The 23039-nt window shown below is 43.7% G+C and overlaps 1 protein-coding gene across 1 annotated transcript; it reads right to left on the bottom strand.

Annotated features, from left to right (window-relative positions):
- Positions 1-7178: 7178 nt before the first annotated feature.
- Positions 7179-21946, bottom strand: LOC122544203 (ICOS ligand-like). The gene is made up of 6 exons (XM_043683258.2): positions 21659-21946; positions 20776-20833; positions 14228-14572; positions 12979-13017; positions 10132-10228; positions 7179-8130 (listed from the first exon to the last, which is right to left on the bottom strand). Exons 1-6 carry the CDS (start codon positions 21677-21679, stop codon positions 7965-7967), a joined length of 726 nt encoding a protein of 241 aa, XP_043539193.1. The 5' UTR covers positions 21680-21946; the 3' UTR covers positions 7179-7964.
- Between the last annotated feature and the right edge of the window lie 1093 nt (positions 21947-23039).

Genomic DNA, 23039 nt, shown 5'->3' with positions numbered 1-23039 from the left:
CCAGTAGGGGTTCATTTAGGGATAAGAAAAACTCAAGTTAAAATATGAAAACATTTTTACTGGCCTGGAGAGCACAAGGATGTAGTTGAATTTTGCCAGACATGTCACACATGTCAGGTAATTGGAAAACCACAGGAAGTAATAAAACCCTCACCTTTAATACCTATTCCTGCATTTGAGGCACCTTTTACAAGAGTCTTAATTGATTGCTTAGGACCTCTACCTAAAACAAAAAGTGGGAATCAGTATTAGTTAATAACAATGGATGTGTCGACTAGATTTACAGAGGCAGCTCCATTATGCAGTATTACAGCTAAAAGGATTTTAGAGGAGTTACTCCTTTTTTCACTACCTATGGACTACCTACAGAAATACAATCAGATCAAGGGTCAAACTTTACAGCAACATTATTCAAAGAAGTTATGGACAACTCAGGAATAAACCAATTCAAATTGCGTACCAGCCAGAATTGCAAGGACCATTTTTAAGGTGGCATCAGACATTAAATGTCACGTTGAGGGCTTGTAATAAAGATTATCCAGATGATTGAGATAAGGGAATTCCGTTTTTGCTTTTTGCAGTCAGAGATGCACCAAATGAATTGACCAAAATCAGTCCATTTGAATTTATTTTTGGGCATGAAGTGAGAGGACTGCTAAAATTGATTAAGGAGACATTGGTAAGTCAGAATTCATAGTTTTTGAACTATGTGTTAGATTTTAGGGAACAATTAAATAGAGTGGGGGAGTTGGCTAGACGGAATTTGAAAATATCGCAGCATACAATGAAACAGGAAGTACACTAAAAATCAAAAACTATCAATTTTGTTATTGGTGATAAGGTGTTAGTATTACTTCCAGTGATAGGTGAACCTTTAAAAGCAAGGTTTACTGGACCTTATCAAGTCAAAAGGAGATCGAGTGAGGTGATTTATTTGATAAAGACTCTAGACAGAAAGAAACCTGTCATGTGAATATGCTGAAAAGATGTTTTGACAAGGATGAAAGCAAAAGTAGACTGTGTTATTGGTTACAACAGAGTGAAGAACTAAGTTCAGAGGATTCTGAATTGGACAATGAGGAAGTTATCAAAAATTGGAATAAAGTATTGAGAAACCTTCTAGAGGAAAACCAAAATGACCTAAAAGTTATTACTATCACTTGAGATATTAGATTACTTACAGTGTGGAAACAGGCCCTTCGGCCCAACAAGTCCACACCGACCCGCCGAAGCGTAACCCACCCATTCCCCTACATTTTCCCCTTTACCTAACACTACGGGCAATTTAGCATGGCCAATTCACCTGACCTGCACATCTTTGGACTGTGGGAGGAAACCGGAGCACCCGGAGGAAACCCACGCAGACACGGGGAGAATGTGCAAACTCCACACAGTTAGTCACCTGAGTCGGGAATTGAACCCGGGTCTCTGGCGCTGTGAGGCAGCAGTGCTAACCACTGTGCCACCGTGGAAATAAGTTGGGAAGTCTAACCTAACTATACATGATGTAAATCTAGAAGATGCTGTTCCGATTAAGCAACATCCTCATAGGCATAACCCTCTAAATTTGGTGCAGGAGATTGAATGCATGCTCCAGGACAACAGTCAAAGTGAGTGACAGTGACCGAAGCTCACTCTTGTAATGGTGCCAAAACCAGATGGTACCCAACGGTTACCTGTGGACTGTTGCAAAGTAAATGCAGTTACAAAGACTGGTGCACGTCCGATTTTCCCCATTTAGAAGATCATGTTGAAAAGGTGGGACAAGCAACTTATACTTCTCAGGATACTGACAGGTACCTTTTATCTGAAAGGGCGAAGCCAATTTTGGCTTTTGTGACGTCAACTGAACTGTATCAGTTAAAGTCACGCCGTTTGGTGTGAAAAATGCGTCAGCCACAATTCAGAGACTAAGATTACCCAATTGTTCATACATAAAAAACACCTGGTGATTTTTAGTCATGCATAGAAGGAACACTTACTGGACTTGTTCGGCAGGCTTGGTGATAAACCTGGTGAAGAGTGAATTGCCAAAGTCCTGGTCAACTTCCTGGGCTATGTTATTGGACTTGGACAAATGGCACCCCATGGAATGCAAAAATAAAGGTAATTGGGGAGTTTCCCACCCCATTGACAAAAAGAACAGTACTACTATTCCTGGGATTGAATGGATTATATTGGAAATTCGTACCAAATTTTAGCAATGTGGCTGCTCCATTCACTGAATTACCAAAAAAAAAAGGCAAGAAGTTTCAGTGGACATTTGACTGCCTGAAGCTGTTAACCACTGCCCCAGTGTTCACCACTCCTAATTACACAAAGCCATTCAAGGTGGCTGTTGATGTGGGTGTCTGTGCTGTGCTGTTACAGGAAGATGCTGAAAAATGTGTTGCTGGAAAAGTGCAGCAGGTCAGGCAGCATCCAAGGAGCAGGAGAATCGACGTTTTGGGCATTAGCCCTTCTTCAGGAATGAGGAAAGTGTGTGAAGCAGGCTAAGATAAAAGGTAGGGAGGAGGGACTTGGGGGAGGGGTGTTGGGAAGAAGATTGCAGGTCAAGAAGGCGGTGCTGAGTCTGAGGGTTGGGACTGAGATAAGATGGAGGGAGGGGAAATGAGGAAGCTGGAGAAATCTGCATTCATCCCTTGTGGTTGGAGGGTTCCTAGGCAGAAGATGAGGCGCTCTTCCTCCAGGCATCGTGTTGCCATGGTCTGGTGATGGAGGAGGCCAAGGACCTGCATGTCCTTGGCGGAGTGGGAGGGGGAGTTAAAGTGTTCAGCCACGAGGCGGTTGGGTTAGTTGGTGTGGGTGTCCCAGAGGTGTTCTCTGAAACGTTCCCCAAATAGGTGGCCTGTCTCCCCAATGTAGAGGAGGCCGCATTGGGTGCAGCGGATGCAGTAAATGATGTGTGTGGAGGTGCAGGTGAATTTGTTATGGATATGGAAGCATCCCTTGGGGCCTTGGAGGGAAGTGAGGGGGGAGGTGTGGGTGCAAGTTTTGCATTTCTTGCGGTTGCAGGGGAAGGTGCCGGGAGTGGAGGTTGGGTTGGTGTGGGGTGTGGACCTGACGAGGGAGTCGAGGAGGGAGTGGTCTTTCCGGGACGCTGATAGGGGAGGGGAGGGAAATGTATCCTTGGTGGTGGGGTCTGTTTGGAGGTGGCGGAAATGACGAAGGATGATTTGATGTATCTGGAGGTTGGTGGGGTGGTAGGTCAGGACCAGTGGGGTTCTGTCCTGGTGGCGATTGGAGGGGCGGGGTTCAAGGGCGGAGGAGCGGGAAGTGGAGGAGATGCGGTGGAGGGCATCATCAACCACATCTGAGGGGAAATTGCGGTCTTTGAAGAAGGAGGCCATCTGGGTTGTTCGGTATTGGAATTGGTCCTCCTGGGAGCAGATGCGGCGGAGGCGAAGGAATTGGGAATATGGAATGGTGTTTTTACAGGGGCAGGGTGGGAGGAGGTGTCATCTAGGTAGCTGTGGGAGTCGGTCGGTTTATAGTAAATGTCTGTGTTGAGTCGGTCGCCCGCGATAGAAATGGAGAGGTCTAGGAAAGGGAGGGAGGAGTCTGAGACGGTCCAGGTAAATTTGAGGTCGGGGTGGAAGGTGTTGGTAAAGTGGATGAACTGTTCAACCTCCTCGTGGGAGCACGAGGTAGCGCCAATACAGTCATCGATGTTGCGGAGGAAAATGTGGGGGTGTGGTGCCAGTGTAGCTGCGGAAGATGGACTGTTCCACATATCCGACAAAAGGCTTATGCCCTAAATGTCGATTCTCCTGCTCCTTGGATGCTGCCTGACCTACTGTGCTTTTCCAACAACACATTTTTCAGTTCTGATCGCCAGCATCTGCAGTCCTCACTTTCTCCTGTTACAGGAAGATGTCAAGAAGATAGAAAGACCGATCGGTTATTTCTCCAGGAAATTGAACCTTCATCAGATATAATCTGCAGTTGAGAAGGAGACTTTTGAGCTTGGTGGTGGCATTACATTTCAATATTTATGTTACTAGTAATGTATCTGTAACATTCGTATATACTGGTCATTACACATTGAAGCTTGTGGAGAAATGTAAGGACAAAAATTCCAGACTGTTTAGGTGGAGCTTGTTACAGCCATTCCATTTGAAAGTTGTGCATGTGGCAGGACGAGAAAATGTGATTGCCAATGCATTGTTGAGACCTCGATAAAAAAACTGAGGTATTTGGTGGCAGGAGTAAACAGACTGAAAGAATGAATTACTGCATGTTTGTAGTCAATGTAATGTATATCGGTGTTGTAGCGTACTAAGATTTAAGTGGTTTTAAAATAAAGCCATCTTTGGATATTAATGGTTCTGTTTTTTTAAGGGGGGAGGGGAGGTGTGACGATGCTGCTCCTTTGGCCTGGTTCTGTAACAGGAGGTATAATGAGATGCACCATAGAAAGCATACTGTCCGGGTGCATAATGGCCTGGTGTGGCAACTGCTCTGCCCAGGACCAGAAGAAAGTACAGATGATTGTGTGCACAACCCAGACCATCACAGAAGCCAACCTTCCCTCCATGGACTCATTTATATGTCTTGCTGCCAACATTATCAAAGACCCATCCAACTCTGGTAATGCACTCCTACAACCTCTGGGTGTGTTATTTAAAAATAAGTCAAATATTCATGACCGGGCAGGGTCAGGTTCACACAGACCCCCAAAGGAGTTTAGTTTTGCTTTCAGTTTGTTGCTGGTTTTTACTGGCTGCTTGGGCTGAATGACTGAGTTCTCTGCTGCAAGAGTGAAGTCTGAGACCAAGAGGCTTCCTCTTAAAAATCAAAAGGGCAGATTGTTTCTTTCTACTGGATTTGAGAGAGGCAGCACATGAGAATAATAAATATGTTACTGAATTGCTTTTGCAATTATGGGATGCTGCCTAAATCGGAACAGTTGATGATTACTGGTTGAATAATGCATTATCTTGTTAAATATTTCAGCACAGTTATGCCAATTTTTGTTTGTATTTTAACTGTGTTGCAAGATTAAACTGTGCTGATTAAAGCTCAGTGGTGGATCAATCCAATCATATCTGGAACACCACATCTTACATTTGCCTTTTAAAGAAATATAAAAATTTGGGTCTCAGCTGTTTCCATAATATATTTGGGGGGGGGGGGGTGGTTGGTACACAATGTCTCTGGATAAATATTTATCCAATCTTTCCAGGTAACTCCCCTGTCCCAGTTTCTGGGTTCCTTGGGAAGCAGGCTGTGCTGCACTGTACCTACAAAGGGAATGTCCCACTCTCTGATTTACTGGTAATGTGGGGGACACCCAAGAGGGAAATTTTACACAAATCTATCAATGGGGACAATGATTTTTAGAGAACAAGATCCATAGTTCAAAAACAGAATAAACCTGTTCAAAGATCAAACGGAATAAATCAAGGAGTCCGTTCTGATCTCTGACCTCAGGAGGTCAGACCAAGATGTGTATCAGTGTCAGATTTACAGCAGGATGAGGAATCACTTTGGGAGGGAGTTGTTTCAGTCCATGTCAGGGACAGTAGTGCAGTGGTTATGTTACTATGTCTAAACGTGAATCCAATCCCACATTCACCTGGGGAATATTTAACTGCCTGCTTTAATTGTCTGAGCACATCAATCCATATGTACCAAACCCCTCGACAGGAAAATCCACAATAAAACTGAATGGATCGCTGGCTGTGAGCCAGGCATCGAATCAAGACACAGCAATGTCACAGCCAGCCCAGCTGACCCTGCAAAGTCCCCCTCACTAACATCTGAGGACTGGGGTCCAACTTGGGAGACTGTAGAACATAGTCACACTGACAGAAATAACACAACCCAGACTCCCCTATCACTATCCCTGGATATGTCCTTTCCCACTGGAAGGACAGGCCCATTAGAGGTGAGGGCACAATGTGATACTTGCTGGAGGGAATCACCCTGGATTAAAGGCAGTTAAGTGAATATTGACCCACTTGTCCCAGATGGTGTTGAACTACTTGAGTGTTGGAACTGCACTCATCCCCCATGCTCCTGACTTGTGCCTTGTAGATGGTGGATAAGTTTTGGGGATGCATCACAGGGTGAATATGCCTAGCCTCTGGTCTGCTTGTGTAGCCACTGTTTACAGAGTGGGTTCAGTTGCTTTTCTGGTTGATGGTAAACACCAGGGTGCTAATAGAGTAATGTCAGTGATGGTGGCATCATTCAATGTTAAGGAATGGTGGTTAGTTTCTCATATTGGAGATAGTCATCGCCTGGCATCTGAGTGTCATTCCATCCCTGCAGTGTAGAAAGAGGTTATTCGGCCCATTGAGGCTGCACCGTCTTTCAAAAAACATCCCACCCAGAGCAAGCTCTCTTCCCCTCTCCCTGTAACACCCCATTTACTATGGCTAATCCACTTAGTCTACAGATCAATGGATAGTATAGACAATTTGTTATGGCCAATCTACAGCCAATGGTGGCACAGTGGCTAGCACTGCAGCCTCACAGCGCCAGAGCCCTGGGATCAATTCCTGCCTCAGGCGACTCTGGGTGGAGTTTGCACATTCTCCCAGTGTCTGTGTGGGTTTCCTCCCACAATCCAAAAATGTGCAGGTTAGGTGAATTGGCTATGCTAAATTGCCCATAGTGTTAGGTGAAGGGGTAAATGTAGGGGAATGGGTCGGTGTGGACTTGTTGGGCCGAAGGGCCTGTTTCCGCACTAATCTAATCTAAATCTACCTAATCTGCACAATGTTGAAGTGTGAGAGGAAACCGGAGCATTTAGTAGAAACTCGTACAGATATGGAGAATGTATATAAACTCCACACAGACAGTCACCTAAGGGTGGAATTGAGTCCAGGTCCCTGGAGATGTGAGGCAGCAGTGCTAACCAGGAGGTGCCATGCACAAATGTTACTTGCCACTTCATCAGTTCAAGACCGGATATGATGCAAATCTTGTTGCGTTTGAACACAGACTGCTTCAGTATCTAAGGTGTGAATAGTGCTAAGCATTGAACATTTGATGACTCCACGTCTCCTGCCATCCTTCCCTCAACTACCAGAATGAGATTCCTACAATCACTGATCCTAGTCTTCAGCAAATTTTCTTCACTCCAAGTCATAGTCAGGGACCTACTGCCTGTAGACAGCAGCCCCTCTGTTCATGCAGTGACCAGCAGTCATTAAACATCAGACTGTAGACCCCCTAATATCAGCTCTTTAATTACAGCTTGGAGCAAAACGCAGCAAGGCAAGACAGTGGAAGATGGAAATACACAATCATACTAAAATATTTACAAAACAATCTATACATCAATTGGCAAATACAAGAAGTTGTTTGATTTCAAAAAGAAATTTCAAATAAACAAGATATGATTCAAAAGGTTATTGTTGTGTAGTGGTATTATCACTATCTTTGAGTGAGGAATCACACTAAAATCTCATCTGCTGCAGGGGTGTGAAATAATATCTCTGAACAGGTTGATTAGAAAATATAATTAATGGTTTTTGGCCAACAAACCAGTTGCTGGCAATAATGTAGTTCCTGGCTTTGTCCAATAGATGCTGCTACAGAGAGTTTCTGAAGCCTCTTCAAACGTTCCCCACTGCAGTAGGTCAAGTTTGCATGAACAATAAATGGGGCCCTTGCAGCATCACTCACACTGGGAACAAGTTAGTAATTAAGAATAAGGAAATTATTTATTATCTCACAGGATCAGTATTGGGGTAGAGTTAGGATTGCAAAGCTATAGGTGAACCCAGAGACTGGTTTGGACACAGTCTGTAATAACACAGGTACAATATAGTATAAAATACTGTAAAATTTGGTATTTCTCTCCTGAGCAGCTCAATCTTGGAAATATTTGTGCAAGGTGGCAAGCGATTGTTGATCCCAATTCTGAGCTCAGGCTTTCCACCAGAAATAATCCCCAAAACACTGGGCTGATTTCCCCCCCCTCCCTGAGCCAGGCTCGGTGCAGTGAAAACTCAGTACTGGACAGCCCCGTTCCCCAGAAGCTTTTGTTCTCCAGACGCTCCATCCTGATGCTCAGGCGCTGTTGGCACAAGGCTCTGTGTACAGATCACCTCTCTCAAAGGATCATCATTTGGTGCTTCTTTTGGAGTGCTGCTGACCTGCTTTTTGTTACAGGTACTAGGATAGAGAAACCAACAGATTGCAAATTATATTAACAATATTTAATGTAAATTTAATTAGGCCATTTAGCCCCTCAACTTTGCCTACTATCTTTAGATGTTAAGTGACATCACGATAGGCATAAAAACATGTTGAAGACATAAGCAGGTGGCATATCTATGTAGATGGGTTAAGTGAGTGACCAAAAATCTGGCAGATGGAATATTACCTGGGAAATTAAGTTATTCATTTTGTCAAGAAGAAAGAAAAAAGTGCAACAGTATTTGCACAGAATGACTGCAGAATTCAGAGGGATATAGGCATTCTGGTGTAAGTGACAAAAAATTGTTATAGAGACACAGCAAGTAAATTTAATGGGATACTATCTTATGGGACGAAGTGAACATAACATTAATTTTATGCTTCAGTTATGCAAGGCATTGGTGCGACCACATGTGGAATACCATGTGCAGTTTTGGTCTCCTCATATTTAAGGATGGATATGTATACATATAATGGAGGTGATTCAGTAGAAGTTTGGACAGAACTCTTCCAGCAACCCTCACAATCCCTCCTCCCAACTTCTGGAATGTAATAATCGTAACTATCTTTAAGGCAACAGATACAGCATGGTTACAGTTCTTCTCAAACTTTTCCCACGGTAGGTACTTGTACATTCCATGCTGCTGAGACTGGGGATTGAGGTGAGATCTTGGGTAAACTGGGGGAAGTGACCCCCTTGAAGCCAGCTCCACAGGCAAGATTCCTGCAAAATAATTAACGGTAGACTGGACACTGTCTGGATCACTGAAAAGCAGCTGCCCTGCCAAGTCCTGTTTTCTCAAATGTCAAAAGGGCCAGGGGAGGACATGAAAACTCTGTAAAGAGGACATGAAGACTCTACAAAGACTCCCTTGAAATGGTGGCAATGTCTAGGAGAGTTTTGTTACTAATCATTCAGGATGGAGGTAACACCTTAAGATCTGTAGGTCAAGATACTACCTGTTGAGTCATGTGAAGACCCACGGCAGACTTTACATCTAGAGAGGACATTTCAGAGTGAGTGAGCAGACAATGGTGATCTTTCAGTAACAATATCATTTAGTAAACACCAGCAAATATAAGTGCAATTTCCTCTACCTTATCACTGGACAATCCCCACCTATCAGACACCAATCTTCTGAGCCTTCACCAGGCTTTCTCCAATACAAGTATGTACTTCCTTGAATATTCAAGATAAAAACTGCAAGTAACTCCAGGTTGTCTCACCAAAGCCTTATCCCAAGACTTGTTCATTCATGTACTACAAGTCCCTTGCAATAACAGTCAACATGCTATTTGGTTTCAAAACTGGATAACGTGTGTGCATGCTAACTTTGTCCATCTGACCCCTTGTCTCTGAACAGCTTTGAAATGACGTTCTTTTATCTTGTTAACCTCATGTTCCCACATTATAGTCTGCCACTTATTTCCCAATCAATTGTAGACATTGTGCTAGAACCTTTGTGTCCTCTTCCCAGCCTGCACGTCTACCTAACGCAGCCCCATTAAAATTTCATTCACTATCTAGGGGACCAGTGGGTGCCGGGTGCTGCATGGTGATGGAGCACAGACTGTAGAGGGGAGGAGGCTGAGATGGGAGGCAATGGGCAAGAGCTGGATACTTCACAGGACCGGTGTTGACTGAGGCACCAAACAAATAGAAAAATAACACCTTGCCTTCAAGATTAGAGATGCTTTGCAGAAAATATCATGCGTTTACTATGGTGTGAAACGAACTACAGAAATGTTTCAGAGACTCAATTAGTCTTTACAGGAATAGATCCAGGGAGGGCTTGGGTCAGACTAAAAAACGGGAGGCACGATTCCAAAGGGACTCCATTGTTTTTGAGGGCAAAATAGACATTTTGCAGCATCATCCACTAAGCTCAATGTATTGCTGCACATGTTTACAATATAAGATGTAATGAAATAAAACTAGAATTAACAGTAAGAGCTTCAGAATGTTCTATAACTCACCGTCTTATTAACGAACTGGCTATGACAGCAACATAAACGCTCATAAAGAAAACTGCAAAAGCAATTGCAGTTTTTTGATCACCAGACAGTCCAGGACCTAGAAACAGAATGAAGCCATTAACAGACTGGGACACACAAACAAAGCCAACAGCAGAGACCTTCAGCACCTAGTGTTTCAGAGCCAGCCCCAGTACAAACAGACCCCTGGTTAATTCTAGTCCTGGAGAGATGTGGGAGGTTAGATCCGAATAATCTCTCACACACCAGACCACCCCACAGCTCGTTGCACACACACATATTGCCCCACAATGGAATTGATACATGCTTTTCAATAAAGAGAACTGGACACTGACCAGCAGCAGTCTCTGTTCATTTAAACCCAACAGCATTTGGAATTTAGCTGGAATATTTTTTAAAAATGGCTGCTTGGGAAAGTCATGGGATTGGGTGGAACAGGTTACTCCCACACTAGCATTGTTCCTTACTGCTCCCAATCCCATCAGTTTCCTAACAGGAGTGTTCTGTGAAAATTGTACTGTTGTTACTCCCCTCACAGAAATCCAGCAATACTAAGGCTAGTGGGAAATAGGAATCCTCTGTCACAAAGCTGTTCCTTTTTTCCGAAAAGCTGTTCCTTTTCTCGACGATACTGTGTACCTGGATTTTTTTTTCAGAGGGGTCATTAACAGGCCAGGCTCTGAAACAGCTGGAAGAGCACAGCAGTTCAGGCAGCATCCGAGGAGCAGTAAAATCGACGTTTCGGGCAAAAGCCCTTCATCAGGAATAAAGGCAGAGAACCTGAAGCGTGGAGAGATAAGCTAGAGGAGGGTGGGGGTGGGGAGAAAGTAGCAGAGTACAATAGGTGAGGGGGGAGGGGATGAAGGTGATAGGTCAGGGAGGAGGGTGGAGTGGATAGGTGGAAAAGAAGATAGACAGGTAGGACAAGTCATGGGGACAGTGCTGAGCTGGAAGTTTGGAACTAGGGTGAGGTGGGGGAAGGGGAAATGAGGAAACTGTTGAAGCAGATGGGTTTGGTACAGGGATGAAGCCTTTTTGTTTATATGTAAACAGATGAGTCTTTAGGCCAAAGCTTTTAAGTTTTTAGAAGTAACCTAGGGGACATGGCCAGCTCTCTAGCTGAGCAGTTCAGTCCAGAACTAGTTAGGGAGTTCAGCAGTGAACTGTGTGAAGAAAGGCTCTCTCCTTCTGCCCTTCTAACTTCGACCTGTAAGCCTTGGTTTCATTTTTACTGTACTTAAGGGATTTGCTTATTGGGACTGTTGTGTATATTTGGAACAGCATAACTAAGTCTAGTTTGGATAGACTGAGTTCTGTAGGGGTTCTTTATGTTTCATTGTGTAATTTTGTGAATAAACTTTTGTCTGTTTTAAAACCTGGTAGCTAAAACCTAGGTAACTTTCACTGTACTCTGTTATGGCCTGGGCTGTCTGCTTAAGAATGTTTTAGGTGGTTTGGCCTCATCCATAACACCTCAGTTATAGAGTCCTCCAGGACAGAGACAGGCCCTTTGGCCCAAACTGGTCCATGCCAACCAAAAATGTTCATCCATGCTAACCCCAAATCCCTGCACTTGGCCCTTACCTATGGATAGGTAAACCTTACCTATCCATGTATTTGTCCAAATGCCTTTTAAATGTTGTTAATGTACCTGTCTCAACCATGGCAGCTCATTCCTTATGCATACCAACCTCTTAAACTTGTCCCTCAGGTTCCCTTTTATTCTTTCTCCCTAACTTTAATTTTATGCCCTATAGTACTCGATTCCCTGACCCTGGGAAAAAGACTGAGTGCGTACACCCTACCCATGCCTCTCATGATCTTATACACCTTTCTAAAAAGACCGCCTCAGCATCTTGCAGTCTAAAGGAAAGATGTCCAAGTTTGTCCTGGCAATATTCTTGTATATTTCTTCTGCATTCTTTCCAGTTTAATAACATCCTTCCAATAGCAAGGTGACTAAACCTGAACACAGTACTCCAAGTGCAGCCTCACTAATACCCTGCACAACTGCAACATAGCTTCTCAACTTCTATAGCCAATGTTCTGACTGATGAAGGCCAGTGTGCCAAAAGCCTTCTTCACTGCCCTGTATACCTGTGACTCCACTTTCAGAGAACCATGCATCTGAACTCCTTCTGTTCCACTACACTCCTTAAGGCCCTACCATTCACCATGAAACTCCTACCTTGATTTGACTTTCCAAAATGCAAGACCTCACATTTATCTATATTAAACTTCACTTGCCATTTCTTTCCCAGCTGATAAAGGTGCTGCAATTTCTGATAACCTTCCTCACTATCCACGATACCCCCTATTTTAAATGTCATCTGCAAACTTGTTAATCATGCCTTGTACATTCTCATCCAAATCATTGATATAGATAACAAACAGCAAAGCACCCAGCACCAACCCGTGAGGAAAAGCACTAGTCACAGGCCTCCAGTCTGACAAACATACTTCCACTGTTACCTTCTGTGTCCTACCATCAAGCCAATTGTGTATCCAATTTGCCAGCTCCCCCCCCCCCGTATTCCATGCAATCTAATCTTCCACAGCAACCTGCTACATGGAACTTTATCAAAGGCCTTACAGAACTAGTATATATTGATTTCAGTATCGGAGGGACAGGAAGAGGAACCTCAAACCGAAATAACAATTCTAAGGAGTTTAAGCAGCAGTTCTAGGTAAGTGACCCACACCATTCACTGAATCATTCTTTAGTGAAATATCACAGCATTTCAAACCTTCTAATATTCCACCCTGTCAATCCAGCATGATCCAATGGAAGAGCTGAAAACACATGCAGTAGTTTAGAAACAGATTTACCTGGTACAGGTGTGTTCAGTCTAGCTGTATCAATTCGCTCTAAAGAAAACATCAGGTGTTTAGTACAGTGTGCGAAACAAACTGCAGTTATGTTCAGAGACTCTGTCGGGCTTTAGGGAAACACATCCAAGGAGGAATGAGGCTCAGGTCAGACTGATCAGGAATGGAATCAGGAGTGAAAATTCCAACAGAATTGGATGTTTTCCAGAGTGACCCTGAGCAGGATCATTCCCAGCAGCTTACATCCCCCTGTGGAGAGAATCCTCACAGGATCCTGGGCCGACTGGGATACACTTCCAAGGTCAGTGCACTGGGTCTTGGAAAGGCTGCTTGGGAGAGGCTGTGGGTCCCACCTCCTGCAGCCCAACCTCTGGCGACAGAAGGACCAGGTTTCTGGGGAGGAAGTGCAGGTTCTCGCACTGTTAACCCCTTCCATCACCCAGTTTGGTAGCTCTGTCCTTCAGGGCTCAGCCAGCTCACTTCATTACTGAGTGACCCTTGGGGATGGACAGGGAAGACCCACTCAGTAGATTCTATGTCTGTGTGACTCTCAGTGCTTCCCCCAATTGGGGTTGAACATTGTGGGGTACCCATTGATCAGCTGAAGGAGGGCAGTAGTTGAGGGCCTATGTTTCACCTGCGACTAAGGGACTTCAATGTTGAGGAGTCCCAAGGAAAATCCCACTGGACGGCATACTGCCATTTCTGGTGGGTGAGACAAAGCTTTTACAGGGATGTTGATAGCAGAATCTGGGATACAAGGCTGATACCACGTCACACAGCTCTCAACTTGGACACCAGTACTTAAATGGCTGGATTTAAAGACAGTATCCTGATTTCTTGCCTAGGTCACAGTTTAGCGGTTTGACACAAACTGATGTTTAACTGCCCTCTGACCTATTCGGCCAATTCACTCAGCTTAATCAGGGACTGGAGTCACATATAGCCCAGACCAGGTAAGAACAGCAGGTTTCCTTCCCTAAAGGGACATGAGGGAACCAGTTGGGGTTTTACAACAATCCAACAGCTTCATCATCACTTTTATTGGGACCAACTTTCTATTTCCAGATTTTTATTGAATAAAACTAAATTTAAATTCTGGAAGTGTCATGGTGTGATTGGAACTCAGTCTCTGAATTATTAGTTTTAGGTCTCTCTGAATTACTCTACTAGTAACATAATCTCTGCATTAATCCATCTGTAAAATTCAGTGATTAAACACAGAGTACCTGACTGAGAAACTGCTTACCTGCTAGCGAGAGATGGATAAAATCAGCTTGCTCCAGATTATAGCCCACAGTTATTCTCTTGTAAATGTAACACACGTATTCATCCTGGTCTGACTCCCTGAGGTCAGAGATCAGAATTGACCAGTTGCCTTGTTCCAGCTGATCCTTGAATAGATCTGTTCTGTTTCCAAACCGTGCGTCTTGTTCTGTCAAATCATCACTCCCATCAATGAACTTCCATAAAATGTCACGCTTTGATATGCCCCACACTACCAGTAAATTGGAGACTGGGACATGTCCTTTGTAGATACAGGGCAGCAAAATCTGCTCTCCCACGATCCCAATAACTGAGACAGGTGAGTCACCTGGAAAAGATAGGAAGTATTTATCCACAGATAGAACCTCCCTGCTGGTAATTACATTCTCAAGCCTCTCATGGTTACACTGCAATGCTGGATTTACAAGAAACTCTGATCAGTAACTTATTGTTTCATTTCTGGGGAAAGGTTAAAGCTCCGACACTAAAGGGACTTCAACTAAAATGCATTTTTAGCTAGATATTTGTAAACACAGTTTTCTATTTTACACATGATGGGAGAACACATCGGGATAGCCATCAGCACCCTTTGGGAGAAATGTGCAATTTTCATCCCTGTATTTAAGAAAAGGTATACTCGGTAGGATGTACTGTTGGAGGCTGTTCAAAAGAGATTCATAAACAAGAACAGCTAAAGAAGTTAGGCCTTTATCCATCAGATTTTAGAAGAATGGAGTACGATCTAATTGAAACAAAGAGGATTCTGAGGGGGCTTGAAAGGGTACATAATGAAAAGATGCTTCCACCAGTGAAAGAATAGGCTGCAGAGGGTCATGGAATCATACAGAACAGGTTTTTCAGCCCATTGAATCAGCACTGACCTATCTGCATTAATCGTATTTTCCAGCACGTGGCCCATACCCCTGAGTATTATGATATGTCAAATGTTCATCCAGTAATTTTGGAGGCTGAGAGATTTTCAGCCTCAACTACCCTCCCAAGCGCTGTATTCCAAATTCCCACCACTTGCAGGAAAAATACTTCCAGAAGTTCCCTCAAATCTCTTGCTTTTCACTTTAAAATTATGCCCTATTGGTACTGCCCCTTTGACTAAGGGGAACAGCTGCTTCCTGTCCATGTCCCTCATTCTTTAACACCTTGATCAGGTCTCCTTCAATCTTCTCTCCAAAGAAAGGAGTTTGAGCTTATTCAGCATCTTTTCATTGCCAAACTGCTCTATCCCAGGAAATAATTCTGTGACTATCATGGTGAATCTTCTCTGCGCCACATCCTTACTATTGAGATCAGAACTGCACAAAGTACTCCAGCTGTGGCCTAACCAAAGTTTTGTACAGCTGCAACATAATCTCTGCTCTTATATTTTACATCGCATATGATAAAGTATGCCTTCTCAAACCATATAAAAGGGATGTCTTCTTCCAGAGGGTAATGAATGTCGAGAATTTATTTTTAGATTCCCTACAGTGTGGAAACAGGCCTTTTGGCCCAACAAGTCTACACAGACCCTCTGAAGAGTAACCTACCCAGACCCATTTCCCTCTGACTAAAGCACTAACACTACGGGCAATTTAGCATGACCGGCACATCTTTGGACTGTGGGAGGAAACCGGAGCACCCAGAGGAAACCCACGCAGACACTGGGAGAATGTGCAAACTCCACACAGTCGCCCAAGGCTGGAATTGAACCTGGATCCTTGGTGCTGTAAGGCGGCAGTGCTAACCACTGAGCCACCATGCCGCCCCAGGAAGTGTCCCTCATTCACCACATTATACTGGAGGAGTATTAGTATTCCACATGGCCTCATCATTTTGCCCTTAAATTATTCTTTTGTTTTCATATTCACTACATGATGTGGGTGTCACTGGCTGGCCCATCGCTAGTTTCTTTGATAAGTTGATGGGTTGAGCTGCCTTCTTGAACAGCTGCAGTAAATTTGCTTTAGGTACAACCACAATCACAATGCCATCAGGGAGAAGTTTCCAAGATTTTGACCCAGCAACACCGAAAGAACGACAATATGTTTCCAAGTTAAAGGTGTTTACTTCCTTCCTCTAGTGTAATGAATGTGAAATATACAAGAGAGATCTTACTCTACTTCTCACATGTTAAATTTGGATTTAAATCCAAAAGACCAGTTTCAGTTTAAAGACAAGACAACAAAAATATTCAGCCAGTCCTGCCTACCAATGTTCACATTACACATCAATGGACAATGGGCATGTATTTAAGGTAAGGGGCAGAAAGTTTAGAGGAGATGTGAGGAAATGTGTTTTCAGTCAGAGGGTAGTGGGAATCCGGAACTCACTGCCTGCAAAGGTGCTAGAGGCAGAAACCCCATAACATTTAAGATGTTTTTAGATGTGTACTTGCAACACCACAGTGTGCCAGGCCACAGGCCAAGTGCTGGGAAATGGAATTAGAATATTAAGATATTTGACCTGCACAGGCTTTAGGTTGACAGGCCTTTTTCTGTGCTGTCGATCTCCAACATCGAAAATAAACATGTATGATAGAATCATGAATCAGAATGTTACGGTATGAAAGGAAGCCATTCAACCCATCATGTCTATACCAGTTCCTGAAAGAATTAATGCCACTCTCCAACTCCATTTCCATAGTTCTCTAACTTCATCCCTTTCAAATATATCCAGCTGTACTTTGAAACCGCCTATGGAACCTGCCACTATAGAGTCATACAATCATACAGCACAGAAACCAGACCCCTTGGTCTAAGCAGTCCATGCTGAATATAATCCCAAACTAAACTGGTCTCACCTACATTTTCCTGGCTGATGCCCCTCCAAACCTTTCCTATTCATGTATCTATCCAAATGTCTTTTAAACATTGGAACTGTGTGCACATCCACCACTTCCTCAGGAAGTTCATTCCACACGCGAACCGCCACTGTGGAAGAAATTTATTCCAATGTCTTTTTTTAAATGTCTCTCCTCTCACCGTAAAAATGCACCTCCTTGTTTGGAAATCCTCCATCCTAGGGAAAATACACCTATTAACCCTATCTACACTCTTCATTATTATATAAACCTCTATAAAAGGTCATCTTTCAACCTCCTACTCTCCAGTAAAAAAAGTCCCAACTGTTCTTCATAACTCAAACCTTCATACTCGGGCAAGAATTACATCCTGATAAATCTCTTCTGAATCCTCTCTAACTTAATAATGTCCTTGACTCTCCTAAATCTAAACAAATCCCAACAACTGAGTAAAGATGTTTCTCCTCATCTCACTCTTATCTCTCTTGCTGAGGCTCTTGAAATTGTGACCCCTATATGGATAGTTTTCCCCTTGTTAGTTGACCTTGCATACTGAATGCTTCCAATATTGTTAAATGGCTCTACATAATGACTGCTTTTCCACCTTATTAACCCATTACCCTTGCCTCCAGCACCCCATTGTTAACTGTAAGTTCTCATCTGGTCTCAGTCACGCTCAACTGAACCACTTGTTTCACAAAACTCAGAACTCAACTCTTTCCCTATCTGCTCGTACCAGATACATATTCTCATTAGAGTACTGGTTGATCAAGAGGCCCACATAATCAATGTAAAAACACATAATAACACGTAATATTCGGGGTGTGTATACATCATTGCTAATACTTTATTTACAGCATAAATCACTTAACTAACAATGCAACTTTGCCTTAAATAAAACTTAGTGGCAGAGAGCCTTTTTAATGGCAACTTCAACTGACTACTTAGATATCGTGGAGATTGCAAATACAGTAAACTTCCAATTATCCGTTTGCTCACTGAGCTAGTGAGTTTGTTCTCAGACATTTCGTCACCATGCTAGGTAACATCAGTGAGTTTCCGGTGAAGAGTTGTTGTTCTATCTCACTTGCTATTTACGTGTGTTGGTTTGTTGCGGTATTATCATTTCTAGTTCTGTTTCCGAGAGGTTGGTATGTGGTGTCCAGATCTGTTAGTTAATGAAGTTACAATTTGAAAACTATGCCTCTAGGAATTGCCATGTGTCCCCTTCTTTGACCTGTCCTGGGATGGATGCACTGTCCTAATCGAACTGGTGTCCCTCTTTGTCTGTGTGTACGGAAACTAGTGATAGTTGGTCATGTCTTTTGGTGGCTAGTTTCCTGCCGTTTGTCCAATATAATGTTTGCTGCAGTCCTTGTAGGGTATTTTGTATATGACATTCATTCTGCTGGCTGTGAGTATGAGGTCCTTTAACTTCATCAGTAGTTGTTTTAGTGTGGTAATAGGTTTATGGGCTACCATGATGCAGAGAGGCCAGAGTAGTCTGGTGGCCATCTCTGAAATGTTTGATATATGGTAGTTTTCTATCAGGTGTTTTAGTTTTCGTTGCATCCAAGGCCAAACAAAGACACGCGCAGGAATTTCTAGACCCCTGGCATTCAAGACTCAGCCCACTCTATCCACTCCCCCCAGGGATTCCTTAACAGCAAAGAAACCAAGACAGAGGAGAACAAGGTAATGATCTACTTTGACACGATAGCACTGTTCACATCAATAAACATCATTCTAGCCAAAGAAACAGTAGCCTCACTGCAAGACAAACCAGTGATACAAACACCCAACACCGCCAACTCCATCAGCAAGGACAGCATCTTCAACCTACTGGACTGGTGTCTCACAACCCACTTTACCTTCAACAAGATATGCAAAGAAACGGACGGGACGCCTATGGGATCACCAATGTCAGGTCTTATCACAGGAGCAGGTATAGAGATGTTAGAACGAACAGCCCTTCCTACAATCCAGCCTAAGCTTTGGGTCAACTATGTGGATGACAGCTTTGTCATCAAGAAAAGTGGCAAACTTGAAGAAAACCACAAACACAAACAACATCCTCACTGGTAGAAAATTCACCAAAGAGGAAGAGAACAATAACCAATTCCCCTTCTTGGACGTCATGGTAGAACAAAAAGCTAATGGAGAACTGCAGACCAGTGTTTACAGGAAGGCCACACACCGTCCAGATGCTGAACTACAGATGCAACTGGTTGTGGAGGGAAAACACCGGTCTTGGAGTCAGAATCGGGATTCAGTGACAATGACAGTTTATTGCACAGGGAAATACCGGAGATCCGGGAAGAGAAAGACACCGACAGCACAGTGGTCAGCTGCAAGTCTTCTCTCGATATGGAGCACATGTCAAGAAACTTTTATACTTCTTGTGATACAATAGGTCAGTGATGAGATTATTGTCTTTGTAACAAGGTTTGTTTATAGTAATCATTGCAGAATTGTTGATAGTTTTGATAGTCTTTGTCAGTTCCAGCACAGCTCTATAAGAGGTGTTGGCTGGACCCAGACACTTCAGCTGACAATGTTTGTTACTCATGTATTCTCTCCCCCACCCACCTTAAACTAATCAACTGGATTGAGAGTGCGTTGTGCTGGCATTCTGGTGGCTCCAGGCAGTGTCTGTATCTGCTCTGTTTCTCTCCATATTATGATCCGGGGGCCACCTTGTGTATCCGTGTGCCTAGTGTCACCCACAAATGGAGCCGCTTCAGGAAACTATTTAAATGAGCCACAATACAGTGCAGCACCCTGCAACTACGAGAAGCTGAGGAGAAACACCCATATAACAGATTCAGGAACAACAGTTTATCCAATAAGTGGAGTCCGCTGATTCCTACACAATGAATCAAAACAGTAAGACACAACACGCCCAGAGACTCTAGTGACATACCATACAAAGATATTTCAGAGACGACCACCAGACTATTCCTAGGCATCGTGGTAGCCCACAAAGCTACAACCACACGAAAACGACTACTGCTGAGGTTTAAGGACCCCATACCAACAGCCAACAGAACAAATGTAATATACAAATACCTTGCAAGGACTCACATTGGACAAACCAGCAGGAAACTAGCCACCAGGATACATGAGCGCAAGTTAGCTAACAAAAACATGACCAACTATCACTAGTTTCCATACACACAGATGAAGAGGAACACCAGTCGATTGGGACGATGCATCCATCCTGGGACAGGCCAAACAAAGATGTGCGGGAATTCCTTGAGGCCTGGTATTCAAACTGTATTTCCATTAACAAACCGGTCTGGACCTGTTTTACTAACCTCTCAGAAACAACTGGAAATGATATCGCTCCCCACAACCATTCAAGACACATTGCAAGCAGGACAGAATACCAACGTTTCAGCGGAGGTTCACTAAAGTTACCTAGCATGGTGACAAAACAGCGGCAAACAATCCCACCAGCTCAGTGAGCAAACTGAAAACTTGAGTGACAAACCATCTCCAAAATCTCAAACAGTCAACCTCTTGTCATTTTAGGTATATAATTTTGACAGTTAAGCAAGAGCACCAGTTTACAAGGTGCTGGTTAAATAAAAAACTTACGATCCTAATTATAGTAATTCAATAACAGGACCCACTCAGTCCACACAGCACCTTAAAGCAAGGTGAACTCCTGATTCCCCCCCACCCCCAACCTTTGGTTACAGCTGTAAAGTTCCAACACTCTCAGCACTGACCTGAAACAGCAGAAATAACATTGAGCAGTGCGAGCAGTACTCCCCATTGGATGGATCTCTGTAACAAGAAAACACAGTTAACCCCTTCACAACAGATTGTTGCTGGCACCTCTTTGCTTCACCACCTTCCCCAGATACCAAGCCTTTCCTTTTGTGACCAGACGTTGGGGTGAGAGTAGCAGAGCAGAGAGGGCTTGGTGACAGGTTCCAGAATCTGTAGGAGCGACTCCTGTTCCTGGAAACAAACTAAAGGGAAGGGGCAGGATCACAGTGTTCCTTCATCTGCAAACTATTTATTGATAGCGAGCAAAATTGGGTGGAGGATTGATTACCCTCACTGTTAGGGAGACCAGGTCTATCAGTGCGGAGGAAGGAATGGAACCACAAGGAGAAACAACACGTCAAATCAGTTAATAAAAAGCAGCTAATCCCCAGCACTGCGCAAGTTCACACACACACACACACACCGTCTCCGTTAGGAAAGTGAAATCACTATTTATTTCGGCAGAGCCCCGTTGCCACCCCGGTCTGTCCCTCCCTTCCCTCCATCATAATAGCCTTCTGCTCTTTTCATTTCCCCACTTCGTGTCTGTTCTCCAACCCCACCAGACATGGGGATGGGAGGAGTGCGGGATAATGGGGAGGAATCAGGAACGGTCCAGACACCAGTCTGAGAGAAGTTGCTGGGGATGAGGGGTGGTGAAACGTCAGAAACACTATTATTTCTTCTAACAAAACTCGGAACGAACTCGAAACGTTAACTCTGTTCTTATCTCTGTAAAGCTTGCTGTGTTTCTGCGGCACTTTCACTTTCCATTTCCGCGAAGCGTTGCTTTTTTTATTCCCCCCCCAACAACTGCGGTGCTGCCAAGCAAATACATACCTGCATCTGCTTTCCGTCCATTCTTCCTGGGATTAGGAACACGATTAGCGCCGACGGACAGCACGGACACGAAACATCTTGAGGCCGCTTGAACTGCAACCGAACAGACGACGAGCAACGAATGTATACATGTGAGGTGCAGAGTCCGCTCCTCACAGCAGCAACAACTCCTCAGCCTGAAACCAGTTTCAGCGCTCCGAAAGCAAGTGCTTCCAAATAAACCTGTTAGACTATAACCTAGACTTGTGTGGTTCTTAACTGTGTTCACCCGAACACCTGCGTCTCCAAATGTGTCTGAAACCAGTTTCACTTTGGGATGTTTATCATCACTTTGCAGACCGATCCACATTTCATAGAGGGAGGACCAGTCTAAGTGCCTTCCTCTCTCTTCCCTCCCCCCGGCTCTCCATTCACTGTTGTTAACTGTTTCACCCCCTCGGATCCTTGTCTCAATTCAACCCCTTCAGGGGGAAAGCAACTTTGACCCAGCTTTTCCCGACGGAGCCTGAACCCGGATTCCTAAACCCACCCCCCCCCTCCCTGTGTGAGAATGGAAAAGTCCGGACCCATCCCGGAACACAGTGATCTCTGAACAGAGAGAGAATGCCTGCGTTATTCCCTGGTTAACAGTTATCGCCCGAGGGCGCTTTACAGCACGGAAGAAGGCAATTTGAACAGTGAAGCAATGAAACATTCTCCGATAACCAAGATTTGGAGATGCCGGTGTTGGATTGGGGTGTCCAAAGTTTTTTTTTTAAAATCACACAACACCACGTTATGGTCCAACAATCTGGTGTTGTGAGATTTTTAACTCCCATAACCAAAGTTGTTCAACCCCTCCAACTGCAACAAGGATAGACCCCACCCCCCTTGGTCTTCACCTTCCACCCCACCAATCTTCCGATATAACGCACCATCCACCACCTGTAGTCAGACCCCACCACCAGAGATATATTTCCTTTCCCTCCCCCATCGGCGTTCTCCAGCGGAGTGGGATCATTCGGCGCAGAACTGGTTTGTAGTTATTCAGTAGTAGTTATTAAACTACTATTATTAAAATAAAATATATTTTGGCGCAGACCCATTTTGCGCAGAACTGGTTTGTAGTTATTCAGTAGTAGTTATTAAACTACTATTATTAAAATTATTAAAATAAAATATATTTTGGCGCAGACCCATTTTGCGCAGAACTGGTTTGTAGTTATTCAGTAGTAGTTATTAAACTACTATTATTAAAATTATTAAAATAAAATATATTTTGGCGCAGACCCATTTTGCGCAGAACTGGTTTGTAGTTATTCAGTAGTAGTTATTAAACTACTGTTATTAAAATTATTAAAATAAAACATTAATATTCAAATTATTAAAATAAAATAAAACC

The sequence above is a fragment of the Chiloscyllium plagiosum genome, unplaced genomic scaffold (assembly GCF_037043375.1).
Source record: "Chiloscyllium plagiosum isolate Xiang-an unplaced genomic scaffold, Cpla_swu_hap1 HiC_scaffold_38, whole genome shotgun sequence".
Taxonomy (NCBI): Eukaryota; Metazoa; Chordata; class Chondrichthyes; order Orectolobiformes; family Hemiscylliidae; genus Chiloscyllium; species Chiloscyllium plagiosum.
Note: the sequence above shows the minus strand (reverse complement) of the source record. Positions and strands in the feature narration are given on the sequence as shown.